This window comes from Vulpes vulpes, chromosome 7 (assembly GCF_048418805.1).
Source record: "Vulpes vulpes isolate BD-2025 chromosome 7, VulVul3, whole genome shotgun sequence".
Taxonomy (NCBI): Eukaryota; Metazoa; Chordata; class Mammalia; order Carnivora; family Canidae; genus Vulpes; species Vulpes vulpes.
The window spans coordinates 18,714,611-18,738,012 of NC_132786.1; the positions used below are offsets into that span (position 1 = coordinate 18,714,611).

Below are 23,402 nucleotides of genomic sequence, written 5' to 3' on the forward strand. Positions count from 1 at the left end.
CAATTGATTTTTAATTTCTGCCTGATTGGATCTAAATTCTGCAGTCATGAAGTCTCTTGAGTCCTTTATGCTTTTTTCTAGAGCCACCAGTAGCTGTATAATAGTGCTTCTGAATTGGATTTCTGACATTGAATTGTAATCCAGATTTTGTAACTGTGGGAGAGAGGACTGTTTCTGATTCTTTCTTTTGAGGTGAGGTTTTCCTTCTAGTCATTTTGCTCAGTGCAGAGTGGCCAAAAACAAGTTATATTGGGAAAAGGAGAAAAAGAGAGAAAGAAGGAAAGAAAAGAGAAAAAGAAAAAAGATAAAAGGAAGGAAAAAAGAACAAAAAGAAAGAAAAAAAGAAAGGGGAAAAAAGGGTGGGGGAAGCAATCAGAAATCAAAAAAAAAAAAAAAACACGGGGGAATATCTTCTGATTCTGTATACTTTAAGTCCCTTGGCTTCCCCTGGAACTTGTCCGTCTAGCTGGTCTTCTGGGGGTTGATTTTCAGGTGTTAGCACTTGCGGGAGTTGCTCTGCCCCAGCCTGGTGCAGGGCTCCGTGGGGGTTGTTTACCCGTGAGGCCCCAGGAGGAACAACCCCAGTGGCGGGGCCAGCTCTGGAAACCTGGATTCAGCCCCCGCAGTAACTCTGGGGCTCTTGGTCTGCAGGGCCTGGGGGCTCCGGGGCGGGGCCGCTGATCTGCTCAGCTCGGGGCAGGAGCGTCCTTGCTGTCCTGGGCCCTCCCGGCCTCTGCCTGTCCCGGGGTTGGCCGGATCCTGGGCTGTGTCCCGGCGCCCTGTGCTCCCGGTCTGCGCTGTTGGATTCGCGCTCCCGCCCCGCAGCCCCCTCCGCGGAGCCGCCGCCCGAGCCCCTCGGAGCTGCTCCGGGTCCCGCCGTGCACGCTGCAGCCCTTAGGGAGCTCGGCGCACTCTCAGGGGGCACAGGTGTCTGTTAGTGTCCCAGGGAACCTGAGGGCATCCCCGCCCTCTTGGGGTCCTGCTCTAACTCCCTGCGGGCGCCTTTCTGCAGCTCCTGCTTCTCCTGGGACGGGGCTCTCCTGCCCTGGGGACACTCGCCCCCGCCTTAGCCGGGCTCCTCGCAGGGCCCCTCCCCCTTGGAGGCCTTTTGTTTCTTTATTTCTTTTTCCCCGTCTTCCTACCTTGATAGAAGCACAAACTCTTCTCACTGTAGCATTTCAGCTGTTCCCTCTTTGTTTTTTTTTTGTTTTGTTTTGTTTTTTTTTATAAATCTGTGATTTGTATATTCACATGCCTACTTTATTTTATTTTTTATTTATGATAGTCACAGAGAGAGAGAGAGAGGCAGAGACACAGGCGGAGGGAGAAGCCGGCTCCATGCACCGGGAGCCTGACGTGGGATTCGATCCCGGGTCTCCAGGATCGCGCCCTGGGCCAAAGGCAGGCGCCAAACCGCTGCGCCACCCAGGGATCCCCAGCTGTTCCCTCTTTGAATCTCAGGCCGAATTCATAGATTTTCAGGATGATTTGAAGGTTATCTAGGTAATTTGGTGGGGACAGGTGATTTGGGGACCCTACTCTTCCGCCATCTTGCCCCTCCTCTCTAGTCCTTGCTGATCTTATTTACAGTCATTTCAGTAGAGCTCTGGGAGGAAAGAGAAATATATATGTGCTTTAGTTCATACTCTTTTTTTTTTTTTTTTTAAATTTATTTATTTATGATAGGCACACAGTGAGAGAGAGAGGCAGAGAGAGAAGCAGGCTCCATGCACCGGGAGCCCAACGTGGGATTCGATCCCGGGTCCCCAGGATCGCGCCCTGGGCCAAAGGCAGGCGCCAAACCGCTGCGCCACCCAGGGATCCCCTTAGTTCATATTCTTGAACCAGAAACCCATCCTGATCCTTTATTTTTATCATTATTGTATCATATGTTTCTGTTGTAACATATCACAAATCTCTTGTGTAGTGACATTAGATGAAAATATGCTGTTGAGAGCCTACACTTGCCCCCACCATGGCTTTAGATGCTGAGCAAAATGTAAAATGAGTAATTTATAGTTCTGGCCCCTAAGAACAAAGTTCCTAGTTGGAGGGAAAAAGAAATTCCACAAATGAAGCAATTGGAAAATAAAGCCAGTTGCCTCATAGTATCGTATAGACCTTTGATTCTTAATGGTATGTTAAGTTTATGAAAACAAGTGGGTATTCTTATTGAATTTTTTAATTTTTGGGAAGAAGTGTGAGTATGTGTGTGTATAGTAGTTTCCAAGAGTCTTTCTTGTTCTCTGATTTTCTTTTCTTCATAGAATCTTGTTTTATTTTATGGATGGTGTAATATCTCAAATTTTTGTGGGGGTACTAATTAGGAAGTAATCATGGTATGTTTTGTTTTTCAAAATCCAAGGTATTTCTGTTTTTTCCACAGTTTCTTCCCTTATTTTAGTCTTTCTTATTCATGCGGCGGGGTTTTCTAAATGGTCCTTGATAGTTCGTGCTTAGCTCATGTTTAAGAGTTGAACTGTAGGGCAGCCCAGTTGGCTCAGCGGTTTAGTGCCGCCTTCAGTCCAGGGCCTGATCCTGGAGACCCAGGATTGAGTCCCACGTCAGGCTCCCTGCATGAAGCCTGCTTCTCCCTCTGCTTCTCTTGCTCTCTCTCTCTCTCTCTCTCTCTCTGTGTGTGTGTTTCTCATGAACAAATAAATCTTAAAAAAAAAAAAAAAAAAAAAGTTGAACTGTAGAAAGCTGACCAGTGATAGGAGGGTAAACTAGCCTTATGTGATGAACAGCTAAACACCAGGATGAGGAGAGCTTTATGCTAGGTTCCTGGGGAGGCAACTCTTTTATTTCTTTACAGAAGAACCTTCCAGTTTTTGCCCTGGGAAAAGTACTGAGCTTTAGACCAAATAATGCCAGAGGGCAAGGGGATTCTGTTCTGCATATGACTGTTCCCTATATGAAGCCTAAACTCCAATTAGGCAGGCTTCATAATTGTCCTCTGAAAGTACTGTCCAGTCTTCCATGCCTTCCACGTGTTTTCCCATTCCCATCAGGCCTGTTTTTAACCTGCCTGTCTTTTAGGACTAACCAGAGCCCTACCTCTTCTAGATTTCATCCTAGCCCCATTACAACTCAATATCCAGAATTTCTTGTCCATGTCTCATTTTGAATATAATCATATGCTTATTTTGGGCAGAAACCATTTTTTTTTTTTTGAAACCATTTTTTAAAATAATCTTGGCAATTAGGATAAGCCTTGTACTTAATGGATATTCGGAATATTTGTATTACATGAATTAAGTACTGCTTTGCATTTGTGCCTGTCTCTATGCGAGACTGTTTGTTTACAAGTAATATTCTCTAACCTCCCAAAACTCGTAGCCCTAAAGTTGATTGCCTTTCTCTTTGAAACCATCTTCAACTCCTGGAGGTTGGATCTGTGCCTTAAGTTTTTTTCTGTATCCTCCCAGCAACTTACACAGTTTTTTTTTTTTATGACAAGTAGGTTCTCAGTAAGATTTACTGAATGCCTGAGTTGTAGCAGGAGGGACTAACCCCAGTGTGATTATAATTTCAGGTGCCTGTGACATTTGATGATATCTCCATCTATTTTTCCACTCCGGAGTGGGAAAAATTGGAAGAATGGCAAAAAGAACTTTACAAGAATATCATGAAGGGCAACTACGAGTCTCTCATCTCCATGGGTGAGGCTAAGCTGTCACCTTTCTTTGATTGCTCCAAGGGGTGACCGCAGCTCCAAGGGGGCTTTGAACAGTCCCTTGTCCACCAGAAGTCCTCATTTTTACTCTATCCTCACTTCACATTCTGGTCACGAGCAAAGATTTCCAGTTCACTCTAGCTAAATGGGAAATCATCATCTCTCCTTCTGCCAATTCGCAGGACAGAGAATACAGCTCAGGGTTCTGGGTGTGCCAGCGGGATGGTTTCTGTGGGTATCCTTCACTTTGAAAGGGTCTTGCTCTCGCCCTTGAAGCACACTGTTACTGTTACTCAGTGAAAGTAGCAGGCGGGCAGTGCTACAGTAGCACACATGCCATTCCCACACATTACCTCTCCTCTTACATGCTTTCCAGATAGATATTATCGGAAGTGAATGGTTGGGGCAAAGTGATAAAGATGCTAATAGAAATCCTCTGGGACCATGAACCTTAAAACCTACAGTTCAGCCTTAATGGCAGTTAATTAGTTGTCATCTTCATTGATCTCTTTTTCATACCGTCTTTGCTTTCTTCCTCTCCTAGATTATGCCATGAATCAACCTGATGTCTTATCTCAGATTCAGCCAGAAAGAGAACATACTACAGAGGACCAGGCAGGACCAGAGGAAAGTGAGATTCCCACAGACCCCAGTGAAGGTAAGTAACAGAAGAGATTATCCACTGGTTATCTCCCTTTCCTGGTCAGAGACAGTGGCTCAGAACTGAGTAAGCAGGGCTTGGGACTCCTAGAGCTTCTCCATACTAAAGCAGCTAGACTGTGAATGGATCCTCAAACATTTAAATAGGAGAGAATACTTAGAGATTGCTGGTCCTTTACCTTCTTCCATCAGTACCATGCATCTGAGGGCTATTAATGGTATTCCATGACAAAAGTTTTGAGATTTAAGTTTTTAGTAAGATAAACATGTCCTTAGATGGCAGGGGAAGCAGTTATGCTCATATGGGGGGAAGTGGCTTCAGTGAATACACACACTGCTGTTCAGAAATGCTGGGGGCAGGGCAGCCTGAGTGGCTCAGTGGTTTAGGGCCACCTTCAGCCCAGGGCGTGATCCTGGAGACCCGGAATCAAGTCCCATGTCAGGCTCCCTACATGGAGCCTGCTTCTCCCTCTGCCTGTGTCTCTGTCTTTGTCTCTGTCTTTGTCTCTCTCTCTCTCTCTCATGAATAAATAAATAAAATCTTAAAAAAGAAATGCTTGGGACATTGGTTCCTCAGAGACACACTTAACCAGCAGAGCCCAGTGATGTCTACCTGGGCAAAGTGGACTTTGCCTGGTTTGGGAGCCAACTATCATTAATGACCTCTCTTTAGTTTATTTGGTTGGTAGCTACTTGGTATTGTGTGGGAAACACTGCTCACCCAAGTCTCGTTGTACTGTTTCTCTCAAGTCTTCCTTCTGCTATCAGAAAAAGCTCATCATTTTGTTCTTTGCTGGATAGAAAACTCACAGAAAGTTCATCCTTCAGACAGCTCTATTAGATAAACTTTTCTTACAACCCATCCCCTCTCCCATACACTGTTATTTTTCTTCTAACATGTATTATGAAAATTTCCAAACAGAAAAGTTGGAATAATTTTGCAATGAACACCTAGATACCTAACCACCTAAATTCTACCACTAATATTTTACTTTACTTCGTTATCATGTATTTATCCCATCTCTGAATCCCTGTGAATCCATCCTATTTTCAGTTCATTTCCAAATCAAAACATTAATATACTTCCCCATAAATAGTTCCATATGAATATCATTAACCTAGAGTTTAATATTTTTTCTTTTGAGGTCAATTGAACATACAATGAACTGCTCAGATCTTAACATTCCCTTACTTACAAAGAATGCATGTGTTTGCCAAACATATTATTTTTTAAAGATAATTTTTTAGGGCAGCCCGGGTGGCTCAGCGGTTTAGTGCCGCCTTCAGCCCATGGCATGATCCTGGAGACCCAGGATCAAGTCCCACATCGGGCTGTCTGCATGGAGCCTGCTTCTCCCTCTGCTTGTGTCTCTGCCTTTCTCTCTGTGGCTCTCATGAATAAATAAATAAAATATTTTTTAAAAAAAGATAATTTTTTAAAGGTTTTATTTATTTGAGAGAAAGAAAGCAAGAGACAGAGCATAAGCAGAAGGGGAGGGGCAGGGGCAGACAGGGGGAGAGAGAGGACAAGCAGACTCCCTTCTGAGTAGGGAGCCCAAGGTGGGGCTCTACCTCAAAACTTTATGACCTGAGCTGAAGGCAAGCGCTTAACTGACTGAGCGACCCAGGCACCCCTAAACATATTTTAAGAATGTGTGGGTGAGGGCAGTCCAGGTGGCTCAGTGGTTTAGCGCCACCTTCAGCCCAGGGTGTGATCCTGGAGACCTGGGATCAAGTCCCACATCAGGCTCCCTGCATGGAGCCTGCTTCTCTGCCTGTGTCTGTGCCTCTCTCTCTCTCCCTGTGTCTCTCATGAATAAATAAACAAATCTTTAAAAAAAAAAAAAAATGTGTGGGTGATTCTATTAAGCAGTATAACAGGTTTAGTTTGATTAACTTTGGGACGCCTGGGTGGCTCAGCAGTTGAGTACCTGCCTTTGGCTCAGGGCATGATCCTAGAGTCCCGGGATCGAGTCCCACATCAGGCTCCCTGCATGGGGCCTGCTTCTCCTTCTGTCTATGTCTCTGCCTCTCTCTCTGTGACTCTCATGACTAAATAAAATCTTTAAAAAATTAATAATAATAATAATTAATTAACTTTTATATCATAGATATAAATAATCTAAAATCATATCACAAAGATAGGTGACTTGATTATAGTAATTATTAGAAATTACTAAAAAAAAAAACAAAACAAAAAAAAAAAAAAAAAGAAATTACTCCTTGGTTTACAATTAGTTATCTGAAAAAAAAAACAGTTATCTAACATATTTTTCAGCTAATATAAATCAGTGTGTCATTTTATTTTGGGGGACAAATGGCAGAGATGTAAAGTAACTTGTTTTTGTATGATACATGAAAGTTTCATTTAGCTGCCATCTTGACAGTTCAGTTTTACTGTGGCTTTTTTCTTTTACTTTTTTTTTTATTTTTTTTTTAATTTTTTTATTTTTACTGTGGCTTTTAAGACTCCCTTTGTGGTTGGTCAACCAAATATGGCTTTTTTTGTTTGTTTGTTTTTAAGATTTTATTTATTTATTTATTCATGAGAGAGAGAGGCAGAGACACCCTGGGCTGAAGGCGGCACTAAAACGCTAAGCCACTGGGGCTGCTCCCAAATATGTTAATATATGTTAATATAATATAATATAATATAATATAATATAATATATAAAATTAAAGCAAGCAGTGTAAGCACTGAATTTATTTAATGCTCTGGGTTGATTCTGTGTAGTTTTAGTTTACATTGCTCATTATCAGCCTAGATATTTACTAGAACTTGAGGACAGAGGGGATCCCTGGGTGGCGCAGCGGTTTGGCGCCTGCCTTTGGCCCAGGGCGTGATCCTGGAGACCCGGGATCGAATCCCACGTCGGGCTCCCGGTGCATGGAGCCTGCTTCTCCCTCTGCCTGTGTCTCTGCCTCTCTCTCTCTCTCTCTCTGTGACTATCATAAAAAAAAAAAAAAAAAAAAAAAGTTGAGGACAGGATTCAAATGATTTGGACTAATCAATATATAGCATTTTTAAAAAGATTTTATATACTTATTTGAGAGAGAGGGAGACAGCAGGAGGAGGAACAGCAGACCTTGCGCTGAGGAAGGAGCCTGATGTGGGACTTGATCCCACAACTCCAAGATTATGACCTGAGCCAAAATCAAGAGTCAGACAGTTAACCAACTGAGCCACCTAGGCACTCCTATTTTATTTCTTTTTCTAAAACATTTATTTATTTGAGAGACAGTGTGCCAGGATAGGAGGTGGGGGCAGGGGTAGGAGAAGGAAAGAGAGAATCTCAGGCAGATTCCCCACTGAGCACAGCCCAACACAAGGTACAGTCTCACCTCCCTGAGATCACCACCTGAGCCAAAATCAAGAATTGGACACTAAATGGACTGTGCCATACAGGAGTCCCTCAGTACTTATTTTCTTTTAAAATATGCTCCAGGAGCACCTGGGTGGCTCAGTTGGTTAAGTGTCTGACTTTGGCTTAGGTCATGATCTCAGGATCCTGGGATCAAGCCCAAGTTGAGCTCTGTGCTCAACAAGGAGCCTGTGTCTCCTCTCCCTCCCTTCCTGTTCTGTCTCTTGCTTTCTGTCTCTCAAATAAATAAATAAAATCTTAAAAGTGTGTGTGTGTGTGTATGTGTGTGTGTGTGTGTGTGTGTATACTGTGTGCGTGTGCGCGCTCTAGGCTGTGCTGGGGGTCCCAAAGGCCACCTCCACATGTGGTCCTTCACTAGAAGGACACACAGGATTCAGCATAAAGTCATGCTTAGGGTTAAGGTTTATTACAGCAAAAGGACACAGAGCCAAACTAGCAAAGATAAAAGTCACACAGGCAAAGTCTGGAGGGAACCAGGGATTACCTTTCAGAATCCTCTTAAAGTACAGTCTCGCAAGAAACATGCCGTTCCTCCAGCAGTGAGTTGTGATATGTGCAGAGTGTTGTCTCCCAGGGAAGCTCATGAAAGACTTAGCATCCAGGGGTTTCACTGTGAGCTGGTCACATAGCCATTCTTTGCCTCACACATACCGAAATTCTGGACTCCCGGAAGGAAGACAAATGTTCAGCATAAACTGCACTGCACAGTTTAGGTCTGGTGAAGCAGTCCTGACATTTAGGGGAATTTTTCTATCAGCAGAGGGATAGAAAGCTTACAGGCAGGCAGCCTGGGTGGCTTAGCAGTTTAGCACCGCCTTCAGTCCAGGGTCTGATCCTGGAGACCCGGGATCGAGTCCTGCGTTGGGCTCCCTGCATGGAGCCTGCTTCTCCCTCTGCTTGTGTCTCTGCCTCTCTCTCCCTGTGTCTCTCATGAATAAATAAATAAATAAAATCTAAAAAGAGAGAGAGAGAGAGAAAGAAAGCTCACAGGCAGTCCTTCTGGGAATAGGTGGTCTCAGACTACCTATCTTAGATTTTCTTTACCCTCAGACACACGAAAAAATCCTTATTCCTTTCAATGGAGAATAATAAACTGTCTGGTTATTAGAGGCCAAAACAGATTGTTCCACACAAATATTAGGCAGAGGTACTCATTTTAGGCCACTTTACTGATGTATATAATAAAATATCTTTTCGATAGATTATTCTCCATTTAGGGTTCTTTTTTTTAGCTTTACACCCAAAGAATCTCTCTCTCTTTTTATTTTCTTCACTTTTCAGCAAGCAGCTTCACTTCTCTAAAACAACATCATATTTTCAAAAGTCAATTTTCGTATACCATGTAATTTGTTCTTAGGCCCCCATGTGTTTATATTGGAATATTGATGTACTTTTAGAAACCTTAATTTTCTAAAGTACCATTGGATTTTATCCATATTTCTTATAAAGCCCATAGTTTATTATTGTATTTCATTTTAGAGCTTTAGAAGAGCTGTGCATTTTAATTAAATATATAGTTTGAATGGGTAGAGTGGATTTGAGGATGGTAATGGTACCATCCTTTTTATGGTACCCCTTCCTTTTTATGTCCAAATATCTGGGAATTAATTTTACATTCTGTCTTTATCACCATCGTCTGAATCCGATGAAGGAAAAGAGAAATTATCATATCTCTTGAGGGAATAGTCATTGATGCCCACTGTCTTGGGTAAAATTGCATACAATTAGTGGAAAATAAAAAAAAATTAGTGGAGAATAGCAGTGAATGAAAGAAGACAAAAATATAATCTTGAGATTTTCTGTAGTTCTTCTTTAATTGTATCACTAGGGCCAAGTGCAGACCAGCTATGTGTGTGCAGCCACTATTTGGTCACTCGCTAATGGTTTGAATATTGATCTCCCAACTTTTTAGAATTCTTTGGAGAAAAATTTGACCCAGGAAGTTCAAATGGAATAATTACTGAAAGTCCATTATCTTTGCCCTTCTTCTAGTTCAGAAGCCATGAATTCAAACCAAGATTGTAGAAGACTCCAAAACAAAGCAGATTCATTTCTAAATCTTGCAGTCCCAGGGAGACTTCATGGTCATTGTTTAAGGTGCATTGCCATGATGCCCTGTCTGCACCTGTTTTCTCTAGTCCAGCAAAGCCATATTTTCCTAAACTAAATCAGTGATTAAGAGCATGTGATTTAAAAAACAAACAAACATGTGATTAAGGCAATGTGATAACCCTTTTATTTTAGTTTATCCTATGTGAGAACAAGAATCATCCTGGGAATGATAAAACTTTAAGGTTTTAACTTACTACACAAGTACTTAACACAGTCACCTGGCAACGTTTCAATCCCACACCTATTTCACAGAAATTTTCAAAAAAAGTTTTTATATTTTTACCAATGGTTGTTTCATATCTTAGGTATTGTTTGTAGTCTGCTCAAAAAGTCCAATCTCAGGACAATTTTAACTTGGTTTAAAGAAAAAGTTTTTATATTTTTACCAATGATTGTTTCATTTCTCAGGTATTGTTTGTTGTCTGCTTAAAAAGTCCAATCTCAGGACGATTTTAACTTCGTTTATAATACCTTTATACATATCTCAGAACTTCAAGGTTCCAGCTTCTTTTCAGACAGCATGAGTCCTTACCCTGTTTAAAACACACACATATGGACGCCTGGGTGGCTCAGCGGTTGAGTGTCTGCCTTCGGCCCAGGGCATGATCCTGGAGTCCCAGGATCGAGTCCCATGTCAGGCTCCCTGCATGGAGCCTGCTTCTCCCTCTGTCTATATCTCTGCCTCTCTTTCTGGGTCTCTCATGAATAAATAAATAAAATCTTTAAAAAATTTTAAAAAAAGGGCAGCCCCGGTGGCGCAGCGGTTTGGCGCCGCCTGCAACCCAGGGCATGATCCTGGAGTCCCAGGATCGAGTCCCATGTCAGGCTCTCTGCATGGAGCCTGCTTCTCCCTCTGCCTCTCTCTTTCTCTCTCTCTCTCTGCATCTCTATGAATAAATAAATAAAATCTTTAAAAAAAAATTTAAAAAAAAAAATTTTAAAAAATAAAACACAAAAATCAGATTTCCTCATGGTTAAACTAACATTCAACCAGTGTAGACATTAAATTTTTATATTGTGATCAGCTTTTCTATTTTTTATTTTTTTAAAGATTTTATTTATTTATTCATAGAAAAGGAGAGAGAGGCAGAGACACAGGCAGAGGGAGAAGCAGGTATCATACAGAGAGCCTGACGTGGGACTCTATCCAGGGTCTCCAGGATCACGCTGTAGGCTGCAGGCAGCGCTAAATTGCTGCGCCACCAGGGCTGCCCTCTTTTTTTTTGTTTGTTTGTTTTTTTTTAAGATTTTTACTTATTTTAGAGAGAGAGCTAGAGCAGGGGTAGGGGCAGAGGGAGAGGGAGAGAATCTCAAGCAGACTCCCCACTGAGCATAGACCCTCCTACAGGAGGCTTTATCTCATGACCCTGAGGTCATGACCTGAGCCAAAACCAAGAGTCGAAACCCACTGAGCCACCCAGGCGCCCCTCAGCTTTTCTATTTTTAACTTCCTCTCAAACCTAGAACCTTAGCATTTTTCTATTTCCTCCTACTTGACTAGTATTCAGTTTTTCCCTGTCCTCTGGCATTTTCCAAAGCCTACTGCCAGCATGAACCCATAATTTTACTTTTATTCTATGTTTAAGTATCCACTGTTGGGATTTCTTAGGCCTGTGAAGAATGTGCTTTTGGAACTGTTGTGGTGGCCTGGCCAGCAGTTGGCATATAGTCACCATGCAGGTGTCTTTATCAGGCCATCACAGTATTCAGGTTCTCCTGCTCCTTTCATTTCACATCCAAAAGGTCCTCAGGCTGTACTGCCACCACTCCCACCAAATTATAGTAGACACTACAATATTCTGTGTCTTCTATGACAGTGCCAACACCCAGTTACTTAATAAAATCAAAATTTCCTTAGTTACACTAATCTAGTTAAATGACCAGAGGAACAAAAAAAAAAAAAAAAAAAAAGACCAGAGGAACTTTTAGCACTTTTAGGAACTTTTTTTTTTTTTTTTTAAGCAGCATCATTATTAATGATGGGGTTATAGCTTCCTGCTTCCTGGGATTTCCCAAGTTCAGTGAAGATATACTTAGCCAGTGGGTTCTAATACCAACAGCCGCTTACATTTCTGGAGAACTGGGGTTTTTTTTTTTTACCCTTCCATAGCTTTTATGATTGGCTGCTGACTAATGTAACAAAAGATTGGAAAGAATCCAAATTCCCATCAATAGGGCACTCTTGAATAAACAATGGTACCGCTACATAGTACAGCTATAAAAAGGAATGAGAAAGATCTCTTTAAAAAGAAAAAAAAGAAAGAAAGAAGATCTCTGCATACTGTTATATGCAGATGCCCAGAATATAGTGTCAAGTAAAAAATTGGAGTCCAGAACAGTTTGAGTAGTATGCCATATAAAGAGGGATAAAAGTGAAGATGTATATATATTTGCTTGTATTTTCACAAAGAAACAATGAAAGATTAACACAAAAACCAGGGATGCCTGGGTGGCTCAGCAGTTGGGTGTCTGCCTTTGGCTTAGGGCGTGATCCTAAAGTCCCGGGATCAAGTCCCACATTGGGCCTCCTGCGTGGAGCCTGCTTCTACCTCTACCTATGTCTCTGCCTCTCTCTGTGTGTCTCTCATGAATAAATAAAATCTTAAAAAAAAAAGATCAGTGATGTCTGAGTGGCTCAATGGTTGAGTGTCTGCCTTAGGCTCAGGGCATAATCCTGGGATCAGGGATCGAGTCCCATGTCAGGCTCCCTTCATGGAGCCTGCTTCTCCCTCTGCCTGTGTTTCTGCCTCTGTCTCTCTCTGTGTCTCTCATGAATAAATAAATAAATCTTTAATAAATAAAAAAGTATCAGGCTGAAATAATTAAACTGTATATATGTGTGTAACATAAATACATAGATTTCTTCCAAGTGACTAAAACATAATATTTTAAGTATATATCCCTAGAGGAGGTATTTTAACTATATATCCCTAGAGAGGATATATCCTTAAGCCTAAAAGAAGCACAAAATAATCTTAGATTGAGTTCATATTTTTGTTTATAATATTGGTATTATTTTGACACAAGTATTCAAATAAAGCTATATTAATGTCGGGCAGCCTGGGTGGCTCAGTGGATTGGCGTCGCCTTTGGCCCAGGGTGTGATCCTGGATTGAGTCCCACATCGGGTTCCCTGCATGGAGCCTGCTTCTCCCTCTGCCTGTGTCTCTGCCTCTCTCTTTCTTTGTCTCTCATGAATAAATAAATAAAATCCTTTAAAAAAAGTTATATTAATGTCATCAGGAACCAAACTTGTCACGGTAAGGGAGAAAAGATACAAGTATAACATCAAAGGATTTAATTAAAACCCTGTAATCTTAAATATGAATCATAAATATTAGTATAAAGTCTTGATACTTTTTCTAAAAGGTATGTATTTTAATAGCACTGTCCATGGAAAAGAGCTAGAAGCAACAACAACCTATGAGCAGTTGGCATCCTTATCATCCAGATTGCAGTCTCTAAATTCCATTTCTCAGATCAGTGATTGTATGCATGGAACAGGAAATGTACAGGATGGGGATCCCTGGGTGGCTCAGCAGTTTGGTGCCTGCCTTCGGCCCAGGGCATGATCCTGGAGTCCCAGGATCAAGTCTCGCGTCAGGCTCCTTGCATGGAGCCTGCTTCTGCCTCTGGCTGTTTCTCTGCCTCTCTCTGTCTTTCATGAATGAATGAATAAAATCTTTTAAAAAAAAAATGTACAAGATGAACCTGGGATAGTCAGTCACACCAGAAATAAAGGAAACTAGATTTTGATGATATGAAAAGACATAGAACTTCTCTGAAGAAGGGCCTGCTGGCCAAAGAAGGGACAATTTGAGCAATGGACTGAAACATCCTGTGGCTTCTTAATGATAAACCAAAAAAAAAAAAAAAAAAAAGTCAAAACCACTTGAATGACACTTGGAGGTTTCTAGAGCACTAACTCCTTCAGGAAATTGATGAAGAGGGGCAATTAAGTATTTTACGTCTTATTATAGTGAGGATTCCTGGGTGGCTTAGCGGTTTAGCACCTGCCTTGGGCCCGGGGTGTGATCCTGGGGTCCTGGGATCGGTCCCGCATTGGGCTCCCCTGCATGGAGCTTGCTTCTCCCTCTGCCTGTGTCTCTCATGAATAAATAAATAAAATCTTTAAAAAATAAATAAATAAAAGTCTTATAGTTTTGATGAATAGAAAGTTCATCCTCTGGATTCCTTAAACCCAGTCTGTCTCCATCTGCTTTTCTCTTTATTTATTTTTTTTTAAGATTTTTTTTATTCATTCATGATAGGCATAGAGAGAGAGAGAGAGAGAGAGAGAGAGGCAGAGACACAGGCAGAGGGAGAAGCAGTCTCCATGCCCGGAGCCCAACGCAGGACTCGATCCCGGATCTTCCAGGATCATGCCCTGGGCCAAAGGCAGGTGCTGAACTGCTGAGCCACCCAGGGATCCCCCTGCTTTTCTCTTTATATATGTGTGTGGGTATAAAATATGAGGGAAAAGAAAGATACAGTAGGACTATGTTTAATACATTTCATCCTGTAGTTTAGGGAGTTGGAAAGGCAGCCTGCCCCACAGGCTAAAGCCTGTGTCTTCCCAGTCTCACTGCATAACCTGACCACCTTCTGGGCCTCGGTCTTCTCCAACCTCATATTTCTGCTGGCACACCTTCAGATTTCAGGGGTCTCTAACAGTGAGTTCTGCTTATTTGCTACACATAAACCCAGAGCCTACCTACAAGGCTTTTTTGAGAAATAATATAGTTAGAATTTACTGTCTGCACCTTGTCAGCTTGTCAGCTTGTCCCTTTAGGCCAAAAAAAAAAAGGCCATCTAGGCCTTGGCTGGGCTAGCACGTACAGCTGTTTCTGTGCTGACCAAATGAGCCATGTTATGTGCACAGCTTTTAGAGGCTGTTCTTCTTTCCTTCCAGAAGAACCTCCCCGCCCCTTCCAGGCCTAAGGGACTCCCAAAGACTATTCTCCCCACTCCTGGGGGCTCAGGAAACAATGAGCTGTATCCTTTAATAGGCAGAAGTAGTATGATCTTTTGGAGCCCAGAAACCTGAAAAGTATATTTCTGAGGAGTCCGACCTGTGTTTAAATGGACCTGACTTTGTACTTCTGGGATTATGTTTTGTTTTGTTTTTTTTTTTTTTTTTGGATTATGTTTTTTAGTTAACCTCTAAGAAAAACTTTTTTGGTCAATCTTGGTTTCTTCTGCTTTTTTCCTGCTATGTTTTAAAGCAAACATTTGATAATATGGCATTTTACCATAAATATTTCCTTACTGACAATGTATTTAACCCTCTGAGGGCCCTCTCTACCAAAATGGAGAAAATATTCCCTGCTTCATTATTTCATTTAAAAAAAAGCTGTGAAAAAAATTAATAAAATAAAAATTTAAAAAGCTGTGAAAGTAAAAACATTTCGGAAGTAAGAGTGCTAACAAAATGGAAGGCACTGCTGATTCTAGATGTATGTCAGGGCATCGTCCTCTCCAAAATAAAACCTATGAGTTGTTTTATTTTTTTTTTAAAGATTTTATTTATTTATTCATGATAGACATAGAGAGAGAGAGAGAGAGAGAGAGAGAGAGAGGCAGAGACACAGGCAGAGGGAGAAGCAGGCTCCATGCCGGGAGCCCGACGCAGGACTTGATCCCAGGACTCCCGGATCATGCCCTGGACGAAGGCAGGCGCTAAACCGCTGAGCCACCCAGGGATCCCCCTGTGCGTTGTTTTAAAATGAGGGGATCCTTGGGTGGCTCAGCGTTTTGGTGCCTGCCTTTGGCCCAGGGCACGATCCTAGAGTCCCAGGATCGAGTCCCGCGTTGGGCTCCCGGCATGGAGCCTGCTTCTCCCTCTGCCTGTGTCTCTGCCTCTCTCTCTCTCTGTTTATCATAAGTAAATAAATAAATCTTAAAAAAATAAAAATGAAATAAAAATAAAGAAAAAATGAAAACAGTGAGGGATGCCTCAGCAGTTGAGTGTCTGCCTTTGGCTCAGGGTGTGATCCCAGGCTGGGGATTGAGTCCCGAATCGGGCTCCCTTTGAGGAGTCTGCTTCTCCCTCTGCCTATGTCTCTGCCTCTCTCTCTATGTCTCTCATGAATAAATAAAATCTTTAAAAATAAGAAAAAATTTAAATAAAATGTAAATAGTGAATCAAGTAGAATATATCATATAAAAAAACATAAATTAGGCTTCATTTGGAACTGGTTCTCTAGATGTGGTATGCTTTTTTTTTTTTTTTTTTTTTTTTTTTAAGACTGGTTCAGTTTTGGTTTTGTAGTTAGAAATATTTGGGCAAGACTATTCAACAAGCTAACACAATCATTTTCACTTTCTGAGTCAAGACCTGAAGGTCATTCTCTTTTTTCCCCCATATAGAGCCTGGCATTTCAACATCAGATATTCTGTCTTGGATCAAACAAGAGGAAGAGCCCCAGGTTGGGGCCCCACAGGAGACCAAGGACAGTGACATGCACAAGGGCACCTATGCTGGTGAGTGAGGAATGGGAGATGCTCACACCCAGGACACATTTAAGCCATGACTCACAGAGGAAGCGACAGATGAGAGGGGATGTAGAGGCAAGAAGTGGAAGAAGAATGGGGAAAAGGGAGAAAAGACAGGCTCAAGTAAGTTAGAGATGAAAATGAAATCAAACTAAGGATGAATGTTTAAGTGAGAAAACATTCTTTTTAAGTGTAAAGACAAAGTAGATTTGTTAGAGGAGGAAAAATAAGTGCGCACAGGGTGCTCAAAGCATAAGAATGGAGACAAGCATTTGAGGATCATGTAGAAAGGACAGAACAGAAATAGGAGGAGACAAGCCGTAGTGACAAGAGTGTCCTTGGAAAGGCGAGAATGTTGACAAGAGCTCTCCCTCAGGACAAACAGTGGTGGCAGAAGAAGCAAAAAGCTTCCTTGCAAAATCCTTAGCACCTTCTATATTTTGCCATCTGAATTGTAGAAGAGACGCTTAAGGCCTGAAGGAACCCAGTCATTTATATGACTTAATGCAACCTATTTTTTTTTAAAGATTTTATTTATTTATTCATTCAAAGAGATGCAGAGAGAGAGAGAGTAGCAGAGACACAGGCAGAGGGAGAAGCAGGCTCCACGCAGAGAGCCTGACGTGGGACTCGATCCAGGGTCTCCAGGATCACGCCCTGGGCTGCAGGCGGTGCTAAACCGCTGCACCACCGGGGCTGCCCAATGCAACCTATTTTTAAACATCTTCTATTCCCTGTGTTCTTTTAGACTCTAGGAAACAGAAATAAAAAATAACCATTTCTGCTCCTCGGGATATTTATATCAGGCACACATGCATCAGTACTGGGCATGCCTACTGTTAACTCTCCAGGGTGAGTGGGATGGGCAACTTCTATAAAAGAAATGAGGGGTTTAGAGAACATACATATGTCAGTTTTAGCTTAGGTGTCTAGATAAGGCCCACAGCAGACTGTGGAGCCAGAATTGAGCCTGACAAGACTCGTGTGATAAGGTTGGGCATAATTTGGAAAGATGGCAAGAGGGGGGTGCAGAATGAGCAGAGACACAGAGGCAGAAACACAGACTTGATTTTCAAGGAAAGTGAAGAGAGCTATCAGAAAGGATTCATCTAGCAGACTGAAGAGAAATAGGAGTACATGAATGTGTAATTTTAGGACCTGTCACAAAAGGCCACAGAATCAAAGTCCGGGAGCAGAGGAGAGACCTAATGGAAGTAGCGCTGGCAAGGTTGATGGCAGGGTTTCTCCTTTCCCGAACAGGGAGCATTGAAGAGGCACAGCAGTGAGCTCTCTGATGATGTGCCGCGGGGACTGTATGTGCTTTGATGATTATCTCAGACCTCCACTGAGCTTCCTATCTGAGCCAATTAAGAGCTCAGAGCAGTCTGCTAGAGCTCGTGGGTAGGATTACTGGGAGTTGCCCTGAGACAGCTGTTGACAGGTGTGACTCTGAGTCCTTTCTTTCAGATGAAGAACTTGTCATCAAAGCTGAAAGCCTTGCCAGAGCCTCCTTGTGCCCAGAGGTTCCAGTCACCTTCTCTTCTCCACCACCAGCAGCAAAGGATACTTTTTCAGATGTGACTTTCAAAGGTCAGCCCTCTGCATCCATGGCACCTTTCGGGCGTCCGGCTGCCGACCTGGCTGAAGCCTCTGAGGGACAAGTGACTTTTACTCAGTTGGGTAGCTACCCCCTGCCACCTCCAGCTGGAGAGCAGGTCTTCTCATGCCACCACTGTGGCAAGAGCCTCAGCCAAGACATGCTGCTGACCCACCAGTGTAGCCACACGGGTGAGAACCCGTTACCCTGTGCCCAGTGCCCAAAACACTTCCCCCAGCAGGCCGACCTGGGCAGCAGCTCCCAGCCCCATGCTAGCGAGACGCCCCCCACCTGTCCACACTGCGCCAGAACTTTCACTCACCCTTCCAGACTCACCTACCACCTTCGGGTGCATAACAGCACCGAGCGCCCTTTCCCCTGCCCTGACTGCCCCAAGCGCTTCGCCGACCAGGCCCGGCTCAGCAGCCACCGGCGAGCTCACGCCAGCGAGCGGCCCTTCCGCTGCGCCCAGTGCGGCCGGAGCTTCAGCCTGAAAATCAGCCTCCTGCTCCACCAGCGGGGGCATGCACAGGAGCGGCCCTTCTCCTGCCCGCAGTGCGGCATTGACTTCAATGGCCACTCAGCTCTGATCCGCCACCAGATGATCCACACGGGCGAGCGGCCATACCCGTGCACTGACTGCAGCAAGAGCTTCATGCGCAAGGAGCACCTGCTGAACCACCGGCGGCTGCACACGGGCGAGCGGCCCTTCAGCTGCGCGCACTGCGGCAAGAGCTTCATCCGCAAGCACCACCTCATGAAGCACCAGCGCATCCACACGGGCGAGCGGCCCTACCCCTGCGCCTACTGTGGCAGAAGCTTCCGCTACAAACAGACACTCAAGGACCATCTGCGCTCCGGCCACAGTGGAGGCTGCGGGGGTGACAGCAACCACTCCGGACAGCCGCCTGACCCCCCGGGGCCCCTCCTAACGGGGCTCGAAACCTCTGGCCTAGCTGTTAACACCGAAGGTCTAGAGGCCAATCAGTGGTATGGGGAAGGGAGTGGAGGAGGAGTTTTGTAAACCTCGCTCGTTTCATGGTTATCTGTGCTCTCCGGTTATCTATGCCCGCGAACCCCTCAACCCCCCTGCAGCAGTCACCGTGTGGCACGTCGATGAGTTTGGGATCTTATACCCTTGACTAAAGACATGCTGGAATTTGGGACCTTGGCAACATCACAAGAACACCACATTTTGAAACCCAGAGAGACCTGGAAAGGAGCCCAGCATCCCAATCTTTACAAAAGTATTACCTAAGCAGAAGTTATATAAGAATGTTGCAGAGAGAGAGGTTGCAAAGCAAGATTTGGCCTCCGTCAATCCATCACAGGGTGATAAGTTGTTAATGATTGATGCTCTAAGTAGAGACAGGTGCATGGGAAGAGCCTCCAGAGTTTGAACCCCATCATGGGGCCTGGGGATGTTTAATTGAACCTCATTCATTCCTTGATGGTAAGATGGTTGTTAGAAGAAAATGCTGGAGCCTCAGGCCGTGGTACTGCTTCTCCCTGATAAGAACTAAAGTCTGCTCATGTGTTCATGTTCTGCCTCTCCCAAAATGATAACTCAAGACTGCCTTCCTAGGTTTCCTAGATTAATTCTAATACATTTTGTTTAATATTAGGGGAGCAAGAAGTCTGACTTTAAAAGCTTCTTAAGGAGAACAGTTCTTTGAATAGTTTGATTTGAAGAATTCAAGCTCTTAATGGCATTTAAACCACTAGGAACATTTGCCGAGGTCCTGGCTAAAAAAAGTGGGAGCAGTGTTCTCAGCCCTAGCTTTAAAATCTAGAGAACCCAGAGAAATGACAGAACAGACTAAAATTTGTGCCTGAACTATGTTTCTCAATAAGGAGTCATTCACGTCAAATTTTTCCTTATTTTCATTCAAGCCAATAGGCTGATTTTCCCATTCCTAGTGTCATATTCTTGACAGTCCTCAGCAGAAAAGACCATACCACTTTCCAGAAGCATTATGGAGCTTCAGAAATTGCCAGTGGATCTCAGCTTTCCTTTCTTCAGTAGTGAGACAGTGGTGCTATAATGCAGCTTTCTTGAGCCATCAGCCTGTATGTTCACCCCTCTGACTGTCCCATTGGCAAGGGGCAGGTTGAGGAACTTTGTAGATCCCTGAGCATACAGACATGGTCAGCCTCCTGCTGCTTGTTCTGCTTTTAGGAACCTTGGCTACCATGTGTCCTTTTCATTGAGGACATTCAGTCCGGGGAGAGCATCTGAGCATGGTCCTACTCCTCAGTGGCTTTGCAGTTGGACATAAGACCCTTGCCCTTTACAGATTGCAGATTTTCATCTGCAAGATGAGGCTAGTGAAAGGAAAAAAGTGAGCCTCTAGAAATTCAAAACAAAACAAAATCATAAAACTTGTGATACATTTCTTTTGTCATATCTCTGGCTTCTATCCAAGAAAAGCCAAATAAGATCCCCCAAATCAAAGCAGAGACATTCTTGTTGAAACTTGACTGAGCTCAATCTGTTTTACTCTTGCTGGGTGACTGAAGTGGGAGATAGAGATTGCCCTAAGTCTTGGGCAGTAGGGCTGTTTATTCCTACACTCTCTTCCCCCTGAATCTTTCCAAGATGCCTGGAAACAAGGTCTGCAAGTACTTAGAACACTTTCTTGATGAAATGATAAAGGAGAGACCCATTTTTTCCTTATCACTTAACCCAGCCTAGCTTTACCTAAGCACACTAGGAAAATGTGTTACCCTAGCTAGCTTTGCTCCTGGGAAAGCTCTGTTTGAACATGCTGCTCTTTAGGATGATTGCATTTATGGAACATCTGCTCTGTGACATTCACAATATCAGGGGTCACGGGAGACTTCAGAAATGTATGTAAGACCTAGTCTGCTGCCATAATTTGTAGTCTGAAGGCGATGAAAAAAACCCAGTATAGAACAAACCAAGACAACAGATGAACAGAGCCCTGGCATATTGGGATTAAGAGCTTTCTAGCTAGAATCTAAACCCTTACTATGGGTAAATGTGGGGGTTCTGGGGCTCCCAAAGTCAAGGTTCCAGCTTCACCGCTGACTTGGTTGAAACTTAGTGTGAGACCTGGTTTACACCTTGGCCTCCTAATTAAAAAGGAGAAGAATCAAAATACTGTCTTTAGGTGGTGAGCTCCCTTTTCTGGTAGCATTTAAACGTTTGCCAGGGTGTGCTTGAAAGGGATTCCTACATTAAGTGTGATGTTGGTCTAGATAACATCAGAAATTCTTTTTTTTACTCAAAGATTTAATGGGAACACAGAGCTTGTTAATGAAGGAGAGCTGTGGGTTAAAATGCTGCAGATAGATCCCATGGTCCTCTCTGCAAGGAACTGTAGCCAGCAGGAGCCCAAACTTCAGCAAGAAGTGAACACGGTTCAAATACCAATGAGGCAAGAGCCATGAATCTGAGTGAAAGGTAACAGGCAGGGCCATGCCAGAGAGATGGAAGTAGGTGTTCTCCTAATCCTCAGGAGAACACACCAGGAGTTTTCAAGTGTGCATTCTGGTCTCCTTTCCCTCCACCTATCCTCTACAAGGTAGAACTCCAGGCCAGCTCTAGATTTTGTTTGCTTAAGATTCAAGAGTGGATCCATAAAATGCCCTCGGTGGAAAAGTTAAGTCCAATGGGAAGGTTTCAATGAGTGGAGAAACTTGGTCCATCGAGGGTTCCTGAGAGAAACTGTGCATTTAACTGCAGTTGACGTACCTGAGGATTCGTTGTCATGACCAGACAAGACAGGAGAACCCAGAAGTGTGCTCTTCATCAGTCTGCCCCCTGGGCTAAGACATCTGTCACACACAAATAAGCATATCTCCTCGGAGTAGATCGAGATATGGACTATAACCAGATTCACTCTTTGCTTACTAAGTATTTCATTGTCACCATTAGATGAGCCTCTGTTTCAGCCACAGATGTGAAAATAAATGGAAGTTGATTGCTTGTCTAGAAAGTGAGAAAAGTCTCTGATCCTTTTTGCTGGATATTTGATATTGGAAACACCAAAGCTAGGCTCTGGCTAGAGCAGTCTTTACATAACTTTCTCATCATTAGTAATAAGGATTGCAGAGTTCCTTGGAGGCTGCTGGGCTTCTTTTTGGAGCATTTTGGAGAAAGCCAGGTGACCATGCCTATCTCAACTAGACCCTCTGGCTTACTGGGGAATAACAGATGTTCATTGTTTCAGTTCCTTTATTCACTCCAAATGGGATGGAGAACCCAGTTTGTGCTCATATTTTCTCTGAGGAGAGTCAGAACACCCCTGTCCTCTGCCACCCTCCTCCCCATATCCCCTCACCCCCCTCCCCCTCCCTATATCGTAGCCCCTTAGACAACAAAAAGCTGTCTGAGGGTTGATCAGTAGCAATAAGTAAAAGCCAGTCTTTCCCATAATGGCTTACAGATGAGGAACCCTTATCATCAGATGTTTGGTGGATACCTCGACCCTATTCTGTTCACTCTACAACGGAATTCACTTCTCACAGAGTCTACATACAAGACATTCTTAGAAGAGGGAAGTGTCAGGCTCTTACAAGCGAAAGGACCTCAAGTTAGGTCAAACTGGCAGGGAGTGGAGGAGGGAGGAGGATGGGGGAGTGCACAGAACCTTAACTTAAGGACACACGTGGGTGAGTATAGCTTAATGGGCATAGACTGTGAGTCAGACCTGTATTCGGGTCCTGGCATCATCAGAACATATGTTACTTAACCATCATAAGCCTAGTTTCCTTATCTGTAAAATAGAATGATATCTGTGTTTCAGAGGTGTTCAGGCTCAGAGGGAAAGGAAGCCAGTGTGAGAGTCTTAGCACGGAGCCTGACACACCAAAGGCATCAGTACAGCAACTACCAAGAAAGGTGTACAGGACCAACCAGAAATGGAGGGTCAAACCTGCACTGTTCTATGGAAGCACATGATTGATGTCTCAGCTTTTTGCCTGCCATCTTTTGCTTCCATTTAACCTGTTCGCATATTCTATCTTTTCTGTACCTTTTGACTCCCATAAGTTTCTGTGTACCGTGACACCATGTGGCTCTGATTCTTTTTGCCCTTCAGATTCTGAAGTGTGGGATCTGGCTCAGCTCCTCTTCCCATACCAGGCCATGCAAGTTTCCAGCCAACCCTTGGATTGGCTGCCCTTGATTACATGCTCATCTAGATTCTGTCAGCTGTACTCCAGAGGAAAGATCCTGTGTTCCCAACACCAAAGTCTGTGGGCCTGGTAGATTTACTTGGGAATGGCAAATGCACTTCTAGTACTACTAGGATAGGGAAGTTACTAGGGGTAAGACCACCTGGGTAGGGGTGAGAAACTGGAGTCTGGTCCTAGCTAAACACTGTCTACCTACTTGATAAGGAGTAAGCCACTTAATTTGTGCAGATCTCACTTTCCTAATTCAGTCAGAACACAATGGTAATATAAACTCCCTTCCAAGTCCAAGACCACAGAATTTTTCATATGGGTCCTG

At 43.5% G+C, this 23,402-nt stretch overlaps 2 protein-coding genes across 9 annotated transcripts in view; both read left to right on the plus strand.

The window, feature by feature from the left end:
• The window catches only part of ZNF398 (zinc finger protein 398), a 37,510-nt gene extending 15,616 nt beyond the window's left edge, over positions 1–21,894 (plus strand). For both annotated transcript variants that reach the window (XM_025993866.2, XM_072764973.1), the window contains 4 exons: positions 3,536–3,662; positions 4,221–4,334; positions 16,201–16,314; positions 17,794–21,894. In XM_025993866.2, coding sequence (XP_025849651.1) covers positions 3,536–3,662; positions 4,221–4,334; positions 16,201–16,314; positions 17,794–18,947 — 1,509 coding nt within the window. In that variant the 3' untranslated portion in view covers positions 18,948–21,894. The remainder of the gene's footprint in view (positions 1–3,535; positions 3,663–4,220; positions 4,335–16,200; positions 16,315–17,793) is intronic.
• Positions 19,257–23,402, plus strand: part of LOC112916239 (zinc finger protein 212) — a 61,197-nt gene continuing 57,051 nt past the window's right edge. For all 7 annotated transcript variants that reach the window (XM_072764963.1, XM_072764966.1, XM_072764964.1 and 4 more), the window contains exon 1: positions 19,257–19,376. The gene's annotated coding sequence lies outside the window, so the exon portion shown is untranslated. The remainder of the gene's footprint in view (positions 19,377–23,402) is intronic.